This window comes from Nilaparvata lugens, chromosome 8, assembly GCF_014356525.2.
Source record: "Nilaparvata lugens isolate BPH chromosome 8, ASM1435652v1, whole genome shotgun sequence".
Taxonomy (NCBI): Eukaryota; Metazoa; Arthropoda; class Insecta; order Hemiptera; family Delphacidae; genus Nilaparvata; species Nilaparvata lugens.
Window position 1 is genome coordinate 45,025,354 of NC_052511.1, and position 16,944 is coordinate 45,042,297.

Below are 16,944 nucleotides of genomic sequence, written 5' to 3' on the forward strand. Positions count from 1 at the left end.
CTACAAATTTTCTCCCGAGCCGAGCCAAGTCAAGCCGCGCCAATAGCCCTGGACAGATTTGGCCTGGCTCGACTCGGAAGAATATCGCCTACACACTCACGTTTTGCGAACGAGCCGAGCCGAACCAGGCCAAATCCGTAAGTGTGTAGGACCCTTAATACTCATTTTGGGGTTCAGCTCCCCAAGCAACCATACAATATCGCAACTGTGGAGCAAACAAACAGCGTGTGTTATGCGGTAAGAGCCGACTGATGAGATCCCATGTAAAAGCCTAGAGCTCATGTCGGTATCATCATTGGTCATAACAGCTGCATCACTATGAAGCTAGAAAATTTTAGCATTTTACGAATGATACTTACTTCTTCAATGTCGAGTGAGTTTGATCCACTATCCTCAACCAAACACTGAAATCCGCCGCCGTTCCACTGAAACAGACTGTCCGAAGAATTCGCCTCATCTGTGGCTGAATGGCCCTCATATCCGGCCGAACATCCGTGACAAACCAGAGCCTCCAGTTGGGGTCTTAATGCCTGCAGACCTTTCACCAAATGTATCGGAATCTGCTCCATTTCCAAGTAACGGACATTCACGAATCTCGTGATGTCAACTGTGGCTGTCAGTCCCTTTGAACGGGTCACTTTCAGCTTGGGCGTTCTGCTGACGAATTCCTGGAGGAACTGGAGACGTTCTTTGATCGGTTCTGAGCTGGAATCGGTCTGGTGGAGTGCCGCGTTGATGCGCTGCAACACGCATACTGGTAGCGTCAGTTTTGTCTCGCCTCTGAATATTTTTAGCCCGCCATCTTCTAGCAAATCGACTAGCTTGTCGAGAACCACATCATCCAAGCCGGGGCTTTCCATACTGCCAAATAAGTAAAATGTTAATCAATAGTACTAATTTATTTTAACGGACAAGAACGCAAAGTTTAGCTTGGTATAAAACCTTATTATGATTAAATACTGATTCTAAAATTTAACTTATTTTGATTAGATAAAACAAGAAACCTGTATTCAATTTAGAGCTCGGTGAAATAAAAATAATACATAGTGATATTAGCAGCCATTCAATTTTAAATGCAGCTGCAATAGTAGGCTATTACTTTTGTAGAATATGTAAAGAAAATGATACATTTAATTAAATGCATTGATATTGTATACTTATTGTATGGATGAATAAAGAATTTTTCTACATTCTAGTGGCTTTGTGAAATTGTATTTGCTATAAAAACTACATAAATTAGAATGTCATTACTTTGTTTGACCAATTATCAAGTTTAATTTACAGAACATAAGATAAAACAAAACTTACAAGTTACAAAGCTGATAATTATGGCGATAATATTATAGAAATGCCAATGGTTAAATAATAAAGTTTAGCATTCAATTGAATATAATATTATAAACTAATAAACTTTGTTAATTTCAACAAGAGTGTTGGGCAATCATAGTAAAAATGTATATTGTACAATTAATCCATAAAAGTTATGAGAAAAACAGCCTTTTAATTATTGATATAGAAGCTGTTCTACGGAATGCATTATCTTAAATTTAGCAAATTCTTTAGATAATTTATTGATACTTACGTAAAAGTTTGATAGTTGTTCTATGACGTTGACTTAGGTTATGTCTTGGGTAAAATACAATTTAAAAAAACAAAAATATAACCCAATTTCTGATTGTTTGAATCAGTTTTTCGAATGAACATTTGATCCAGCAAAGTTACTCCAATGGAAATCTTACAAAATTAAAAACTACTGTATTTACTTCTAAACTAAACTGGCTGAAATTATTATTATTGTATTGAAAGAGTGATGACAAAATTTATTCTTATTGTGAGAGTGAGTGTGACTTGTGACATCATGAATCTGAGTACAGCTGTTATGAGTACACCATTTCGAACATCAAAACAACTGATTTTGATCAGCTGATTAGTTTTCAACTTTGACAAATACGCAGCCGACGATGTAAACAAAAACTCGCCCTGGAAAGTTTTCAACTTGCTATTGCTTCTTGCTACTGACAATGACAATCAATTTTAAGCGTCATTATTGATCATTGTAATTGTAATAACAATTATCTTTTGTGTTTATAGTCTTTTTTTGTTTTTGTATTTTCTAAACATTGTGTAATAGCAAAGACAAAAATTATCTGTGAAAATAGGTAAGTTGAAATATTGTCTATCATAATAAAAATTATTACTCTATGCCTACACTTTTTTAATAGCATCAGAAATAGAATATGATGATGTAAAATCTGTTTATGAATCAATTTGTGAGAACCCATTGTTTGTAAAATAATTTGCATACAATGAAAGTCGAAATTATGTTGAGTTGCTAGTGACTTACCTAACTACAGATCTTTTAAATTGTTTAAATTTAGATACGGTACCGTAGTCATTTAGATTCAGCAGGTTGAAAAGTCTTAAAACTCCATCAAAGTAAGTTTTATGTAAATAAATTAATTAATACAATTGGACAGTATCAATCTACCCGCTTGGATAAACCAAGTTGAGGATTTTATGTGAGTCTTGATTACTTAAAATTCTCTTTTGCTATACTTTTACTGAAAAATTAACTACCTTTTGCCTATGCGTTATCATTGTTAGCTATACTCCCCAGCTCTATTTTTATATTTCAGATTTTCTTTTCTCACATGATTCCTTTTAGGAATCCTTGGAGCCTTTTTTATCCATGTTTTAGATGTGAGTATACCTAGTGGACTGGTTAGAAAATTATTCATTTTAAGAAAAAAGAACCAATAATTCATTTGCTTACTTGCTAACTTAACATTATTAAATATTGGTAGGCTATCTTGAGTATTTCCACATTATGTTGAATAGTTTTTTTGAGTTTGGAAAAAGAATGTACAATAAGTTACCAGTTGAAATAAAAGAGCTTGAGATTAGACAGTTCAAAATTTGTGAGAAAAATATTTTAATTGACTGTTGTCCTTACAGTATGACTTAATCTAATGTATAATGTGATGTAATTTTTATGACCTGTGTGATATATTGATGTTAAATTTGTTTTAATTGACTTCTATTCTTACAGTTTGAAATACTTGATAATGTGATATGTAATTTTATGACCTGTAATATATTTTTGAATTTGTGATTGCTTGTATGCTTTTGATGATGTCTTGCATTATTGTTTTTAATGTTCTGACAATAAACAAATCTTGAATCTTATTATAAAGCAGAGCTATATAGCTCTCCAGCTACATAGTGTAAACATAACTTTAGGGCTAAAGCCATTAAAATTATTTTATATTTTTTCATATTTAAAAATGCCGTACATTTAAAATTCGAATAAAATAATATTGATTAGAATTATCTCTACAAAATATTCAGTTAACCATTTATTTTTGTTGAATATTTTCCAGATAAACGAAAATGCTGTATCTACTTTCATTCGTGCTTCTAGTTAATGCTGGAGTGCAAGCAAATACTCCATTTATCATTAGCAGCATAGACCATGATGACATTCCTCCTCCACCACCTGTAGACAAAGCTGCTCAGTATGCCCGATACATCGTTCGAAATTCTGGTGAGTTCATAAATATATAATTTGACTTTATCAAAAACAAGAATTGTTGAGATAATTGATTTCCCAGAATTGGTTATAAATTAAAAATTTTTAGGAAAGAAGTTGTTGGATCTCTCCTCAAAATAGTTGAAAATTTTCCGGTTTCACCTGAAAATTAAATCCGTTGTCACCTGGACTCTGTATATACCCCGCGGGGGGTACAGGCCACAGCATCTCTAAAATGATTCAGTATTCTCATATAAATATCTCGATCTGAAAATTCAATCTCCTTGCCAACAAAGTGATACATCACTCACCATTGATGAGCCGGATATTGAAAAAGTGTACATCAATGCAGAGTGGTAATCACTATGTAGCTCAATAACCCTGATACCACACCTATACTCACATTAGCTCACAGTAATGTTTTCCAAACAGAATTAATTTCATCTCTGGTGGGCTCAATACAATGTAGCCTATGTTATGTTATGTTATAACATTTTTCAAAAGCTTGCATTCTTCTTACAAACTGATTTTTATTCAACATTTTTTTTAAATACTAAATTGAACTAAAAAATAAATTATACATATTGACCTCTTTCATTCCTTCTAATCTAGCTAATAATAATATCGAGTAACCTGGCTGGCTCAGGTCTGGTGTCAGAGTTTTGAGGTCGCAACTGATCAATATTTCAAGGCCTCTGACATGACCTAACGACTGCTTTTTAGGCAGCCGGGACCGACGTCTTAACAAGTGCATCCCAAAACACGGGAGTGGCCCGAGATAAATATCTTGCCCGGGCTGGGATTTGAACCCGGGCCTCTGAATTACAAAGCCAGCATCTAATCCACTCCTTCCATATACAAGCTAGGAATGTTGAATCTGTTCTCACGTTTTTGCTGTTAGCTATCACTCTCTTTCAACTTATACACTTTTAAATATATTTCAAAAATTCACATTACAAAATATACAATTTTGACTATGCCATAAAAACTTCAATAGTCATCTGATAAGGTCCGGTTGCACAAAAGCCTGTTAAATGTTAATCATGATTAGATTCTACCAGACTCAATCAGAGAAGACTTCTCTAAAAAAAACCTTCTCTGATTGGTTTTACGTTCGAGTGTGGCATTGAATCATAAAATTAAAAAGGCTTTTGTGCAACTGGGCCTATCATAAGATTTTCACAGCGAAGAAGACAAAATAGCTGTAGAACCTATTCAAATTTGATTACCTTTTTTCTTTGTAGATTGGTGCTCTTTGTCACATGTATCACATCAGGATGACGTCACTAAGGGTTACCCAGTATCCAGAGTTTACTCTTTTTCCGATGGACCTTTCAGCAACAGCAGTGGAATTCCTTATATCTACACGACATTTGAAGATGGAGGAGCCAGAGATTTGAAGGTGACTTGTTCATTATTCTATTTGTAATTAGTAGTATTGATAATTATGGCGGCTCACTATTAGTATTTGAATATGGTTTCACATATTGTATCCTAATGTAATGCTAAAGTATAAGCAACATAATTTAAAATAAAAATCCTGTATTGGGCTACTTGTAATATAAATAGAAAGAAAAATAATGTATTGGAAATATTTTACTCTCCTATATTATTCATTGAGAACATTATTTATTCATTGAATTGAGTAATTCAGGTTCTTCTTGATCTTTGCTTATCATATGATTTTCGTCAGCTTAATTGAAAGTTAAAATTCAACTTATTAATTTGACATCCATCTGTGTGGGAAAGTGACTGACATGAATGTTGCTAGATTCTACTTCTTGTATAACCATAGAATAAGGATAGAGAACCCTATGTTTTTTAGTTCGGTACCTATATTATTCTATGGTATAACTATCACTTTTATTCTAGCATCTAAATCTGTTACCCATAAAACTACTAATCGAAATTACAAAAAAATGTATTATATTTACACGGCATATAATTATATACAAAAGCACACTTATAGTAATCAATCTTCAATAATAATTTTTCTTTCTCTAGTATGACTTTCATGTATTTCCCAAGTATATAGCCTAGTTTGCAAAACATTTTTGAAAATCTTGAGCAAAATGTAAAAAAATACTGTTTGTGAAATCCTTAGTGTGGCTCATCTAGCACAAGTTGAATCATGTGCTCTAGCCGTAATTCCAAGTCATGAACCATAATGTTTTACCAAGAATCTCAAATACTTATTGGTTTGCTTCAGACTGACGTGAGAAGTTCCATCACCGTATCGCTTGCTCAAGGAGCATTCTGTGATGTTAGAAATCTGGATCCCGAAGATCCAAGATGTCCTCAGGTGATCTTGACTGGCGATTTCGAGTTTGTGAGTATAGTTATTTATTGTTATAATTTATCGTTTCAATTTATTTATAGTAATTTTTGATCTATAATTTGAAGAAGCATAGTTCATTGACCTGACTGACATATGTGTTGGAACCATAAATATACTTGAGCTATCGTTAAAATAAAAATCCATGCGTATATATACACGACATTACCTGATGTGAATCATAATTCCAGCAAAATATAAAATTGAGAAACAAGTAATGAAGGTTGCATGTTTTTCAAAAAATAGTTGTCATAGAATAAAAGATTCATCTTGAAAAAAATAAAATGTTTGTCTTAAAAAATAAATAAAAATGCTCTAGATTACAATGTTATTTACAGAATTTAGCTATTTCGTATAATGTTGGTTTCTAAAGTACAAAAGTGAACAAATTAATATTTCTTTTCTCATCGTGCATTGTTCCAAATATATCTACTGTATTTTGAGACCTCGTACTAAATACAATGTAATTGTCAATCAATTCATTACTGTTTCATACTTGTACAAGTTTTTTTTTATTCTGAAATTTCATTTATTAAATTATACTTCATTTTTCTTCAATTCAAGCTTGAGAAAGACTCAGACGAATGGAAATTTGGACAAAATGCTCTTTTTGAGAAACATCCTGCTATGAAAACTTGGCCAAAAAGTGAGTACCATATTCTAAATTACAATGTGTAATGTTTAATTTAGCCTTATATTTAAAATACAGATAATTGAGAACATAATTACATCATAAAGACTGCACTCAAGGTATGGAACAAGAATACTTGAAATTTATATTATAATATTAAGAACAGTTCAATCTTGAAGACTATACACTTATGGTATGAAACAAGAAGACTAAAAACTTAAAAGAATTCTAGGGGAATAGGTACATTCAAAATCCAGCTAGATCCAGTAACCAATACAATGAGAAGAGGATTAAGGATTTTTTATTAATTTTGACGACATTTTACATAAAAACTCAAAGTAGCATACCATTTTTTTAACTTTATTTTTTCTCACAATATGTTTTGACTTGTAACGTAATTTTCAAGTTATTGAACACATTTTTTTATTCATTACTTTCAAAGTGGTTTTGCATTTTTGAGACACTAATTTCTATTTCAGGCCACAAATGGATGGTTAGCAAACTCAACATTAAATTCATAGAGCTTGTAGATAATGTCGGAGGGGGTAAATACCCAACCGTTCAGGAATATTTCAATGCCTCACCGGAGCATCCTTCAGCCTACCACAACAAAATACCTCTAACTGATTAATCGATAATTTTTCTCTCTTATTCCTCGTCGCACGTACAACTATACAATTTAACTGTGATCAAATAACGTCATCTAACTGAACTAACGCCACGAGAACCAACGAACGAATCTAATGACCATGACGTCATTAATCGACGGTTAAATTTGATAGGCGTACGTAAAACCGGACCTTATTTTTAAATTGTAGTGTTTATCGAGTACGGTAATGTTATTGTTAACTGTTATGCTATGAATTTTAAGAGGCCATAGTTATAGCTCATAAATAGTTATGTTTGTTTCATTATCTTATTTTTATTTTATTTCTCATCATCCCATAATTTTTTCCTCTTTCCTATTAACCCTGTTCGGTACGGTACTATGTTATCAAACTACCTGTTTGGTATGTATTTGTATTTAAGGTCCAATATCCAAAAGTGATTAATTATGGTAATGTCGAGTAACCTGGCTGGCTCAGATCTGGTGTCAGAGTTTCCAAGTCGCACCTGATCAATTTCACCTCACTTCTGAGCTCATTTAAAGACTGTCGATTGGATAGTTTAAGTTATTACATTTTGGACCCTATTTATTGAAATTTAATGGGTATGGATTTAAATCCTCTTGTTACTCTCTTAGAAATCAATTGCAATTTATTTATCCATTTATTGGATTGATAATGGAAACAAACTTTGATTAAAGTTGACACAATATGTTGAAATTCAGTAGTTCTTGGTTCAAAACCTGTTATCTTTCAACAATTGAATGAGATTTGTAAAATAATATGCAATGAATATTATTGCAGAAAGCTATGCGAAAACTATCATCATGGAAAGGAAAGTAATGTGAGTGAGCCTCACCAGATTTTTCGTTCATTGGAGAACAAATAATATTTTTAATATGAAAAACAGACCATATCGTTTAAAACGTTCTCCAAGGTTTTTTCGCATACAAATATACCAAATCAGGGATGTTTCTTGATTTATTAAAAAAAACAATCTTTGAACAGTATTATTTACAAATATTTTTCAAAATGCTCCGGTGAACAAACGTTGGACTCAACGTCGTCTTCATTCAAATCTTGCACAGTTGCCTGCGACCTGTCCGCAACACATTTTGCCAAAAACATTGCCTTGCTGTCTTCGCCTGTATTTTTGAACACCACTTTTTTGTCCTCTGTCCATTCCAAATACTTTACTTCCAGCAAGGTTTCGAATGCTTTTTTCTTCGCCAGCATCTGCTGTGGGTAGCTGGTGAAAATGCCGCCTATTACATCAATTTTGAACTTCTTTGTCTGCTCAATAGCTGCTTGGAACAGAGCGTCTCCAATACCTAAGGATGGAAAATGAAGTGGAAATAGTTCCACGTACTTAGAAATAGTTTGTAAGTTTTTGAGAAATGTTGTGGTTATAAATTAAATAGAATAACTCAGTTTGCCCTTTGCTTTGCTTCATTGTTTCAGAACAATGTTAGTTTTGAAGATTCATAGATTTAATAAATAATGAACTAGTAGAAGGTAATAGAAGTAAACAATTATTTTTTCCTACAGTTAAGTTGAAAAGTGGCCATTGCTGCACTGATTACAGAACACAAAGAATCACTTTTCCGCTCTAGTGCAGGAAAAATTTTTCCTGCACTCCAGATTTGCAACATGGCAACGCAAAATAGTTGGTGGGTTATATGGAGCACCAGTGCAGCAAAATCATAATTAAGTTGGTAACTGTGACTGTGGTGCACGTTATAAGAGTCTTGAGGTGGTTGACAACAGTGGATGACAGCAGTTGACAGCACACAGCCGCCATTCAAACACACATACTACATTCTATTTTATTTATTAATAATAAAATTACACAGATATACATTTGATGCATTTCAGGCAATTTTACCCATAATTACCCACTTATCATATTCAATGGTAAAAACTGTAGGAAAAACTAAATGTCACTTAAAACTTGAACTGTCACTTTGCGCACTAGTTGCACAAATAACTATTTCGCAACTAGTGGATTTTTGAGACATGTTGTTGTTCATAACCAATAACTCAGTTTCTCCATCAAAGTCTTTTGAAAAAATGAACAAGAAAGAATGTTAAATAGACAATCTCAGACTTAATAAAAACACAATGGATTGTCTTCTCTACTAAAAAGGTTGTATTCTTATAACACTCATGATTTTAATATCAGGGTCCACGGGTATTATATCTTCAGTTCAAGGTTAAGCTTAATCACAATCTCAGACTGTGTTGGTCCATTTTTCGAAATAGTTACACATTGTGATTTAGTCCAGGCAATGAATGCTCAAAAAAGGGTATAGAGGGAAAAGTTTGGAAGACAATTTTTGACCCCGCAGCTCTGTTTAGGGTAGTAAGGAGGTAAACATATCAAAAGTTCCCACCCCTACCCCCTGTGCTAAGGGGATGGGGGTGGTTCAAAGGTACCATTTTTTGGTTTCTCGCATATTGGTTTTTCTTATAGAATAGTCATGTCTGTAAAATGCATAATTTTCAAGTTATATCATAGCCACCTCTAATACCTCATAATACTGTATTAGAGGTGGCTATGATATAACTCGAAAATTATGCATTTTACAGACATGACTATTCTATAAGAAATTAAAGCTTACATAATTTTCTACAATATTAATTTAACAAATTTTTCTATATCTCTCTCACTTCTCGAGATATCCGCTCTAAAAGATGTGACATTTTTGAAAAAAACAACACATTTTCCTTCAATTTTTTGCTATTTTTGCTCTTATAACTTTTTGAATGTCGATGAGAAAAATCTATGCTGATCATGAGCTTATAGAGCATCAAATTCTCTTCAATTTGATGTATGATTTCACAAGTTTACGCACATCCCCACTACTGTTGCAGCTGCTTCAGTGTTGAGTGTGAGATCCTCAGTTATGCAAAAATTGACCAATTGACAAAGGAATTTGGAGAGAATGTTTTGAACAAAATTTTTGACTTCACAGCATTGTTGGGACCAGTTGAGAGGTGAACTTATCAAAAGTCCCCATCCCTACACCTTGTGCTACAGGGATGAATGTGGTTTAAAAATTGCATTTTTCAATGTTTTGCTTACACGCTCATATCTTGAGAAAAATGCGCTCAACCGACATGACTAACTGTTCAAAAATGAAGCTTGATAAATTCTCTACAATATTGAATAGCAAAAAATTGAAGGAAAATGTGTTTTTTTTCAAAAATGTCACATCTTTCAGAGAGGATATCTCGAAAAGTGAGAATGATATAGAAAAAGTTGTTAAATCAATATTGTAGGAAATTATGTAAGTAAATAGAAAGAAAAATAAAAAATCTGGTGTGGTACACTCACACAACTTTCCTTGCTCATTGAACTGTGAGCCTCATTCTTAAACGACAATAATTTAGAGAAATAACATTATGACGATTGGCGGCAACATAATTATTTGAAACTACGATCAGACTACTGTATATGTGTGTATATCAAAGTTAGTAGACAGAAGTTTGGTCACTCATCTATAGTATTTTAGTTGAAATGCAATTGGAGTGGGGGAACTGCAGCCGTGACGTAGGCTGTAGTACAGAGTAGGCAGAATATCGCATTCTTGAAAATCATACGGTTACCTATAGTCAAATTATATAACACAAACATTTTCTGACATGTAAGCTTTCTGTTTCTGCTTTACAATAATTATCAAAACATTTGAATAATACAAGCATTTTGCAATATAAAAGCAAAAAACCCACCTCCTAACCTTCCCTTAAGGTTTCTTTATCTTCTAGGTCGTGTTTATATTTTGTTTGTAGTTTGGCTATACATCAGCTTGTGAATTTCGGGGATGAGATATTTTGATTCTCGTAGAACATGTGCTCGATACCGGCATCTGTTCAGTGCATTTATATGAATGAAATTCATTGGATTTATCGGGATCGGTTTATTGTTTTATTGCAATGCATTGGTTCATCGAGATTTTTTATGGATTAATCTGAAATTATAATAGTATAACGTTGTCTACTAACGCTTATCCAGCTTATTAACTTTTTCGTGTCACGTGTTTAGATTCTTGAAAAACTTTCAACTTCATTCTATTCATACAAGTTGAATGAACTTGAAATATTAAACAACATCATTAGAATCGGTGATTAATTCGCTATTAACTTTTTAACGCTATTAATGGAGAATTTTTAAGTTCTAGGTCAATCTTGAGGTGATTAAACGACGATGTATTTGAAGATACAGTGAATAAACTGTATGCTCAGTGTGGTTACTCTATCACTTTTTAACTACATGTGACGTCACGCTGGAATTCCCCCCACCACTTCGAATCTTAGATCAGTGAGTGATCAACCTTCTGTCTACTAACGTTGTGTGTATATGATTGTTTTCAGAGTACTTTTTCCTTTGTGTAAATTGTGAAATCCGATGATTTTTAAAAGTCGTCAAAACAGCTGTTCTACAGATGAAATATCTCGACTATGTGTTATTTTTATAGACTACTCACCTACCTCATGCACGAGAAGGAGGTTACAAAGTCCATTTCTCAAGGATGGGGTGAACCCCCCATTAGTTTCCCAGAAAGGAGACTCATGCCAGTTGATGGAGCTGATAAATAACTATACAGAGTATGAATTTGAAATAAATCAGTCGAGTAATTTTTGAGAAAATCGTGAAAAACATGGTTTTTCAGTAATTATCCGCCATTTTTCTCAAGAATATTACACAGCTCCTGCTATTTTCCTAGAAATTAACTCATGTCAGTTGATAGGGCTTATAAATAGCTATCAATGGTATAAATTTTAAGAAAATCGTTAGAGCCGTTTTCGAGAAAACCGTGAAAAACATGGTTTTTTAGTAATTATCCGCCATTTTTCTTGAGAATATTACGCAGCTCCTGCAATTTTCCCAGAAATGAGACTCATGTCAGTTGATAGGGCTTATAAATAGCTATCCATGGTATAAATTTAATGAAAATCGTTAGAGCCGTTTTCGAGAAAATCGTGAAAAACATGGTTTTTTAGTAATTATCCGCCATTTTTTCCGCCATCTTGAATTGAATTTTATTGAATTTCTTATTGTCGGGTCCTCATGGTAAAAGAAACTTAAGTTTAAAATTTCAAGTCAATCGGTTAATTAGGAATGGAGTTATCGTGTTCACAGACATACACACATACACACACACACACACATACACACACACACACACACAACACACACACACACACGCACACATACACACACACACACACACACACACACACACACACACACACACACACACACACACACACACACCACACACACACACACACACACACACACACACACACACACACACACACACACACACACACACACACACACACACACACACACACACACAGACCAACACCCAAAAATCATATTTTTGGACTCAGGGGACCTTGAAACGTATAGAAAACTTGAAATTGGAGTACCTTAATTTTTTTGGAAAGCAATACTTTCCTTACCTATGGTAGCAGGGCAAGGAAAGTAAAAATCTTTAAAATGGCATTAATGTTGAAACATATTATGATTAAATAATTCAAAAAGAGTACTGAGATTTTTTATATTTCTTCTATTATTATTCTATTTATATTACAAGTAGCCCTATACAGAAAAGAGAAATTATGTAAAGCTTTAATTTCTTATAGAATAGTCATCTCTGTAAAATGCATAATATTTTCGAGTTATATGCGAGAAACCAAAAAATGGTACATTTGAACCACCCCCACCCCCTTAGCACAGGGGGTAGGGGTGGGGACTTTTGATATGTTTACCTCCTTACTACCCTAAACAGAATTTCGGGGTCAAAAATTGTCTTCCAAACTTTTCCCTCTATAAAACTTCGTTGACTGAGCTAATTGGGAATACATTTTTAAGTTTTTATATTATAGATAGAATACCAAGTAATACCGTGGAATAAATTTTATTAAAGTATGAACAGGAAAGTTATGTGTATAGTAAGTTGACAATTTAATAAATTACGTACACTTAGCGGATCAGTTTTTGGGATTCAATGAGACGTTATGAATGGTATTAGATTAATTGAGATTAACTTTAAGTAGATTAATTGGATGAACACGTTAAATTGTCGGTCCCGGCTAGAGTATAAGCAGTATGTGGGGCTCACTAATGGCTTAAATTATTTATATTCAGGCTAAGTGGTAAAGTGGAACCTTCTCGTAATTATGGACTCCACACATAACAAATAGCATAATAATAGCGAATATTTATTTACATGGATTTTTAGGAATGTTAAGAAAATTTAATGAAGAACTCACCCATCCTCCTGAAGGCTGGTTCAACTGAACACAAATAAATGCAATTCCACACATCTGTACCATACATTTTCTTCAAGTCAGCGTATCTTAGAAAATGATTCATTAGGCGTTGCAAAGTTTTAAAACTCTCACCTTTGTATATCTGCGCATACAATATTGTTAATCAATAACATCGGTAAATAATGCATAAATTATTATAATGAGGTAATTGAAATGCATACTTAGTAAAACAAGCCCTGATTGATGACAGAAAGTATTGAAGTTTGACTTTTAGGTTTTGCATATTATCTTTTTTCAGTTGAACATCTCCAAACTACGGTGGGAGTTTGTACTAATGTAGGTTTACATTCAAATTTTGGTCTTTATTTTGTTACTAAATAGGTCTTTATAATGTATATATTTCAAGTAGAAAATTAATCTGGATTTCAAGCTACAAGTTAATAGGCTGATATCATGCAGTTTATATTCAATCAAATGTCCATTAATTTTTTGAAGTAGCGTGAGTACTTACAGCCATTCTAGCAAATGTTTTCATCGCGAGGGAATCAAAAACTCTTGATATGAGAACACCAACTATTTCATTTGTGTCCTCCTTTAGTGCTATTAATGACTGATTATCTTTAATGTATGTTTTAGTGTGTTCATGTAGTGCGTTGAATGATTCTTCGTCTTCCATTATGTTCAACGATTGGAACAGTGGTTCTTCTAGGTAGTAAACTCTCTAAAAGTTTAGAAAAAACTCATAAAGTAATTCTTTGAAATCTTAAGTACCGTACTTGAAAAAATAGACTGAAATGAAATGTGCCTTCCAGTTTTATCTGAACGTGAATTTAACTCCATTGATTTTATTATTGCATATTCGTATTGTCACACAAGCCTTGTTTAGACTTGAATACAGTTGTAGAAGTTTCGTTAATTTTACTAGTAAATGGCAAGTAAAGGTGAATACTTAATTTTACTTGTCCAAATGACAAATTATAGAGGGTAAATTTTATTTCTCAAAATGACAAGTATGAAGGCCTCATCATACAATCTAATGTAAATATAATGCAATATACTAAATATTATACATATAAATAATTATAATAAATTATATTTTACAATTCAATGTAAATAAGCTGTTCATTCTTTTACTTAGCAAACATCACTGCAGCTCTTTTTTATACTTTTTTTGCGTTTCCTTGTTTATTAACAACTCTAAAGTGCCGGTCGCACAACAGCCGGTAAAATATTAACCGCGTGGTTAATTCCACGAGAGCCCCCTGTGGGTTGGGGGAGCTTTGAGTAGATCATCGTACTCAAGAATGTGTTGAAAACCAGAATTCACTCACAGCATCCATGCTTGTCGTAGGTGGCGACTAAAATGGACCTCAAGGCAACTCCAGAAGTTGCCTTGCCTTCAAACCCACGGGATCTGCCCCATTAGGGCAGTTTCGGAGGAACAAAAAGATAAACCCAAGAGACCAGTGATGGGTGAAACTCCAGGCATAAATGTGGGTCAAGAGGCTGAGTCGAGGTTGGCCGGGCGCCGGCGCCCTATAGGCAGTTTGGCGTCCCCTCTCTCAGCGGAAGGACCTAAGAAAAAGCCAGGAGTGGAACTCACGTAGGTTTGTGGGTGGAGAGGCCAAAACTCACCACTGCTCAATGAAGGGCGGCCATTCAGGCAAAACTTCTTGGGAGAGGTGAGGCTTTTGACACTTCAGAGTTTCGGAGGGGCACAAAGAAAAACTCAAGAGACCAGAGATGGGTGAAACTCCTGGTACAAATGTGGGTCAAGAGGCTGAGTCGAGGGTGGCCGGGCGCCGGGCGCCCCAGAGGCAGTTTGGCGTCCTCTCTCTCAGCGGAAGGACCTACAAAATTGCCAGGAGTGGAACTCACGTAGGTCTCGAGGACTAATCAGTCTGAAGAGACTGCCAAGCATATCACACTGGATTGCGACAAGGATTGCAACCAGGTGATGAATGGAATGTTAGTATAGGGAAAAATCCCTGGTTATTGTAAAGGACATATAGTGTCCACGTTATAATGGCAGTGGATAAAGATAGAAGAATAGCGATGCCGATTCTCTGCATTAATTAATTATATTTCTACACTGTAAAAAACATAATTGGCATCGTTGTGGACCTAGAAAAGGATAGTACCACCGGCTTTGTCGAAAAAGGATAGCAAAACCAAAGTTGATCAAATACTGTCATTATAACGTGGACCTCACTATAGGTATTGGTGTGCCTAACTAACATATTACTTGGGAACAAAATAAGCTTCGGTTGACATGTAGGGTTCTTTGAACCTTTGGATCCTTGAATCCGTCCCTTCAAAAACAATTAACGATAATTCCACAAGAACCAATCAGAGAAGCCGTGTTTTCAAAAACGCCTTCTCTGATTGGTTCTTGTGGAATTAATCACAGTTAAAATTTAACTGTCTGTTGTGCAGCCGGGCCTTATACTATTGTAGGGTACAAGACAAGTAATGTAATCTCTGCTATAGTAGACCTGTTCCAGTAGAATGTTGAAATTAAATCATTGTTCACCTAACAAAAAACAATGAAAAATTAAAAATTTAATCTTGGTTATTTTTCATGTACTTTTCAACTGATTCTTATTTAATACAGTACCGTACCTGGTATGTAGAGTTTTTACTTATTTGTCAGTATGTATCTGATATAGCTGTTATTACACTAAGCAGCCAATTATTTGGCTATTTATTTAAAAATGTTGGCTTATTTATAAGTATTCATTCAATCTTATATCTTAAAATATAGTTTATTTATCTATATAAAGTTTCCCAGTTTTCTGTGATAAAATATTATTTTTGACATTTGAAAATTAAGAATAACATCCACATGTGAATCAACTTTTGAATTACCTTAACATGATCGAGAACCTCTTCATATCTGTCCCTACGAAGATCTGTAATTCTCACACCGATCTCTTTCAGTTTGTCCCAAGTTGTCGGTAATTTGATGCGTGATTTTAAGGGAATCGATATATCTAATAAAGTTTCTCTGGGTGGTTCAAAGAGGTCTTTTGAACTCTCGTCTTGAAATATTCTATCAATTTCCATATTAGTCGTCTACTTTTGTTTTGAGAATAACTTCATTCAACTGGTTTCTTTGAAAAGAATATTTTTTGAACGGAGAGAAAGATATTGAATCTACAGGAAGTAGAGTCTATAATCATAGAAAGTTTAGCTGTTATTAAAACTACTCATCATGAAGTTATCTTGCAACATATGATAGTAGAATAAAAAATAAGATACCGTAACTCTATTACTAAGCTTCATGGTAAGTGAGCTATGGTAGGGAAGATATTTTTGTATTGAATTTGGGGAGGTAAGTTCCTGGTCAATCTATGATAATTAATCTATAACGTACTTATAACATACGTATTTTTGCTTACAGTCAAATTTTGATTGTAGTAAACCCCTAAAAGAATAGGTAAAATCAATGTACCTAGAATATTCTAGGTACATTGGGTAAAATCTTATCTTATAAGTGTAGATTAATAATAATAATAATAATAAGATAACATACAACTGTTACGGTATTTAGTTCAAA

General features: G+C 33.7%; 3 protein-coding genes across 7 annotated transcripts in view; 1 reads left to right on the forward strand and 2 right to left on the reverse strand.

Moving 5' to 3' along the window:
- LOC111053496 (serine/threonine-protein kinase 11-interacting protein) overlaps positions 1-1,897 on the reverse strand; it is a 35,304-nt gene extending 33,407 nt beyond the window's left edge. For both annotated transcript variants that reach the window (XM_022340395.2, XM_022340394.2), the window contains exons 1-2: positions 1,583-1,897; positions 360-861 (exon numbers count right to left, since the gene is read on the reverse strand). In XM_022340395.2, the coding sequence (XP_022196087.2) occupies positions 360-860 (501 nt within the window). In that variant the 5' untranslated portion in view covers position 861; positions 1,583-1,897. The remainder of the gene's footprint in view (positions 1-359; positions 862-1,582) is intronic.
- A 37-nt stretch (positions 1,898-1,934) lies between these two features.
- On the forward strand, positions 1,935-7,411 carry LOC111053503 (protein CREG1). Of its 4 annotated transcripts, XM_039434883.1 has the most exons (7): positions 1,979-2,159; positions 2,637-2,700; positions 3,381-3,544; positions 4,774-4,931; positions 5,739-5,858; positions 6,429-6,510; positions 6,975-7,411. In XM_039434883.1, the coding sequence occupies exons 3-7, from the start codon at positions 3,391-3,393 to the stop codon at positions 7,124-7,126; spliced, it is 666 nt and encodes a 221-aa protein (XP_039290817.1). In that variant the 5' UTR covers positions 1,979-2,159; positions 2,637-2,700; positions 3,381-3,390; the 3' UTR covers positions 7,127-7,411. The 4 variants fall into 4 exon arrangements, with proteins under 4 accessions (XP_022196095.2, XP_039290817.1, XP_022196093.2 ...); XM_022340403.2 differs by lacking the exon at positions 2,637-2,700 and having other exon boundaries at positions 1,935-2,159; XM_022340401.2 differs by lacking the exons at positions 1,979-2,159; positions 2,637-2,700 and adding an exon at positions 2,296-2,436.
- Positions 7,158-16,665, reverse strand: LOC111053504. The gene is made up of 4 exons (XM_022340405.2): positions 16,254-16,665; positions 13,897-14,106; positions 13,386-13,527; positions 7,158-8,431 (listed from the first exon to the last, which is right to left on the reverse strand). The coding sequence occupies exons 1-4, from the start codon at positions 16,449-16,451 to the stop codon at positions 8,115-8,117; spliced, it is 867 nt and encodes a 288-aa protein (XP_022196097.2). The 5' UTR covers positions 16,452-16,665; the 3' UTR covers positions 7,158-8,114.
- Between the last annotated feature and the right edge of the window lie 279 nt (positions 16,666-16,944).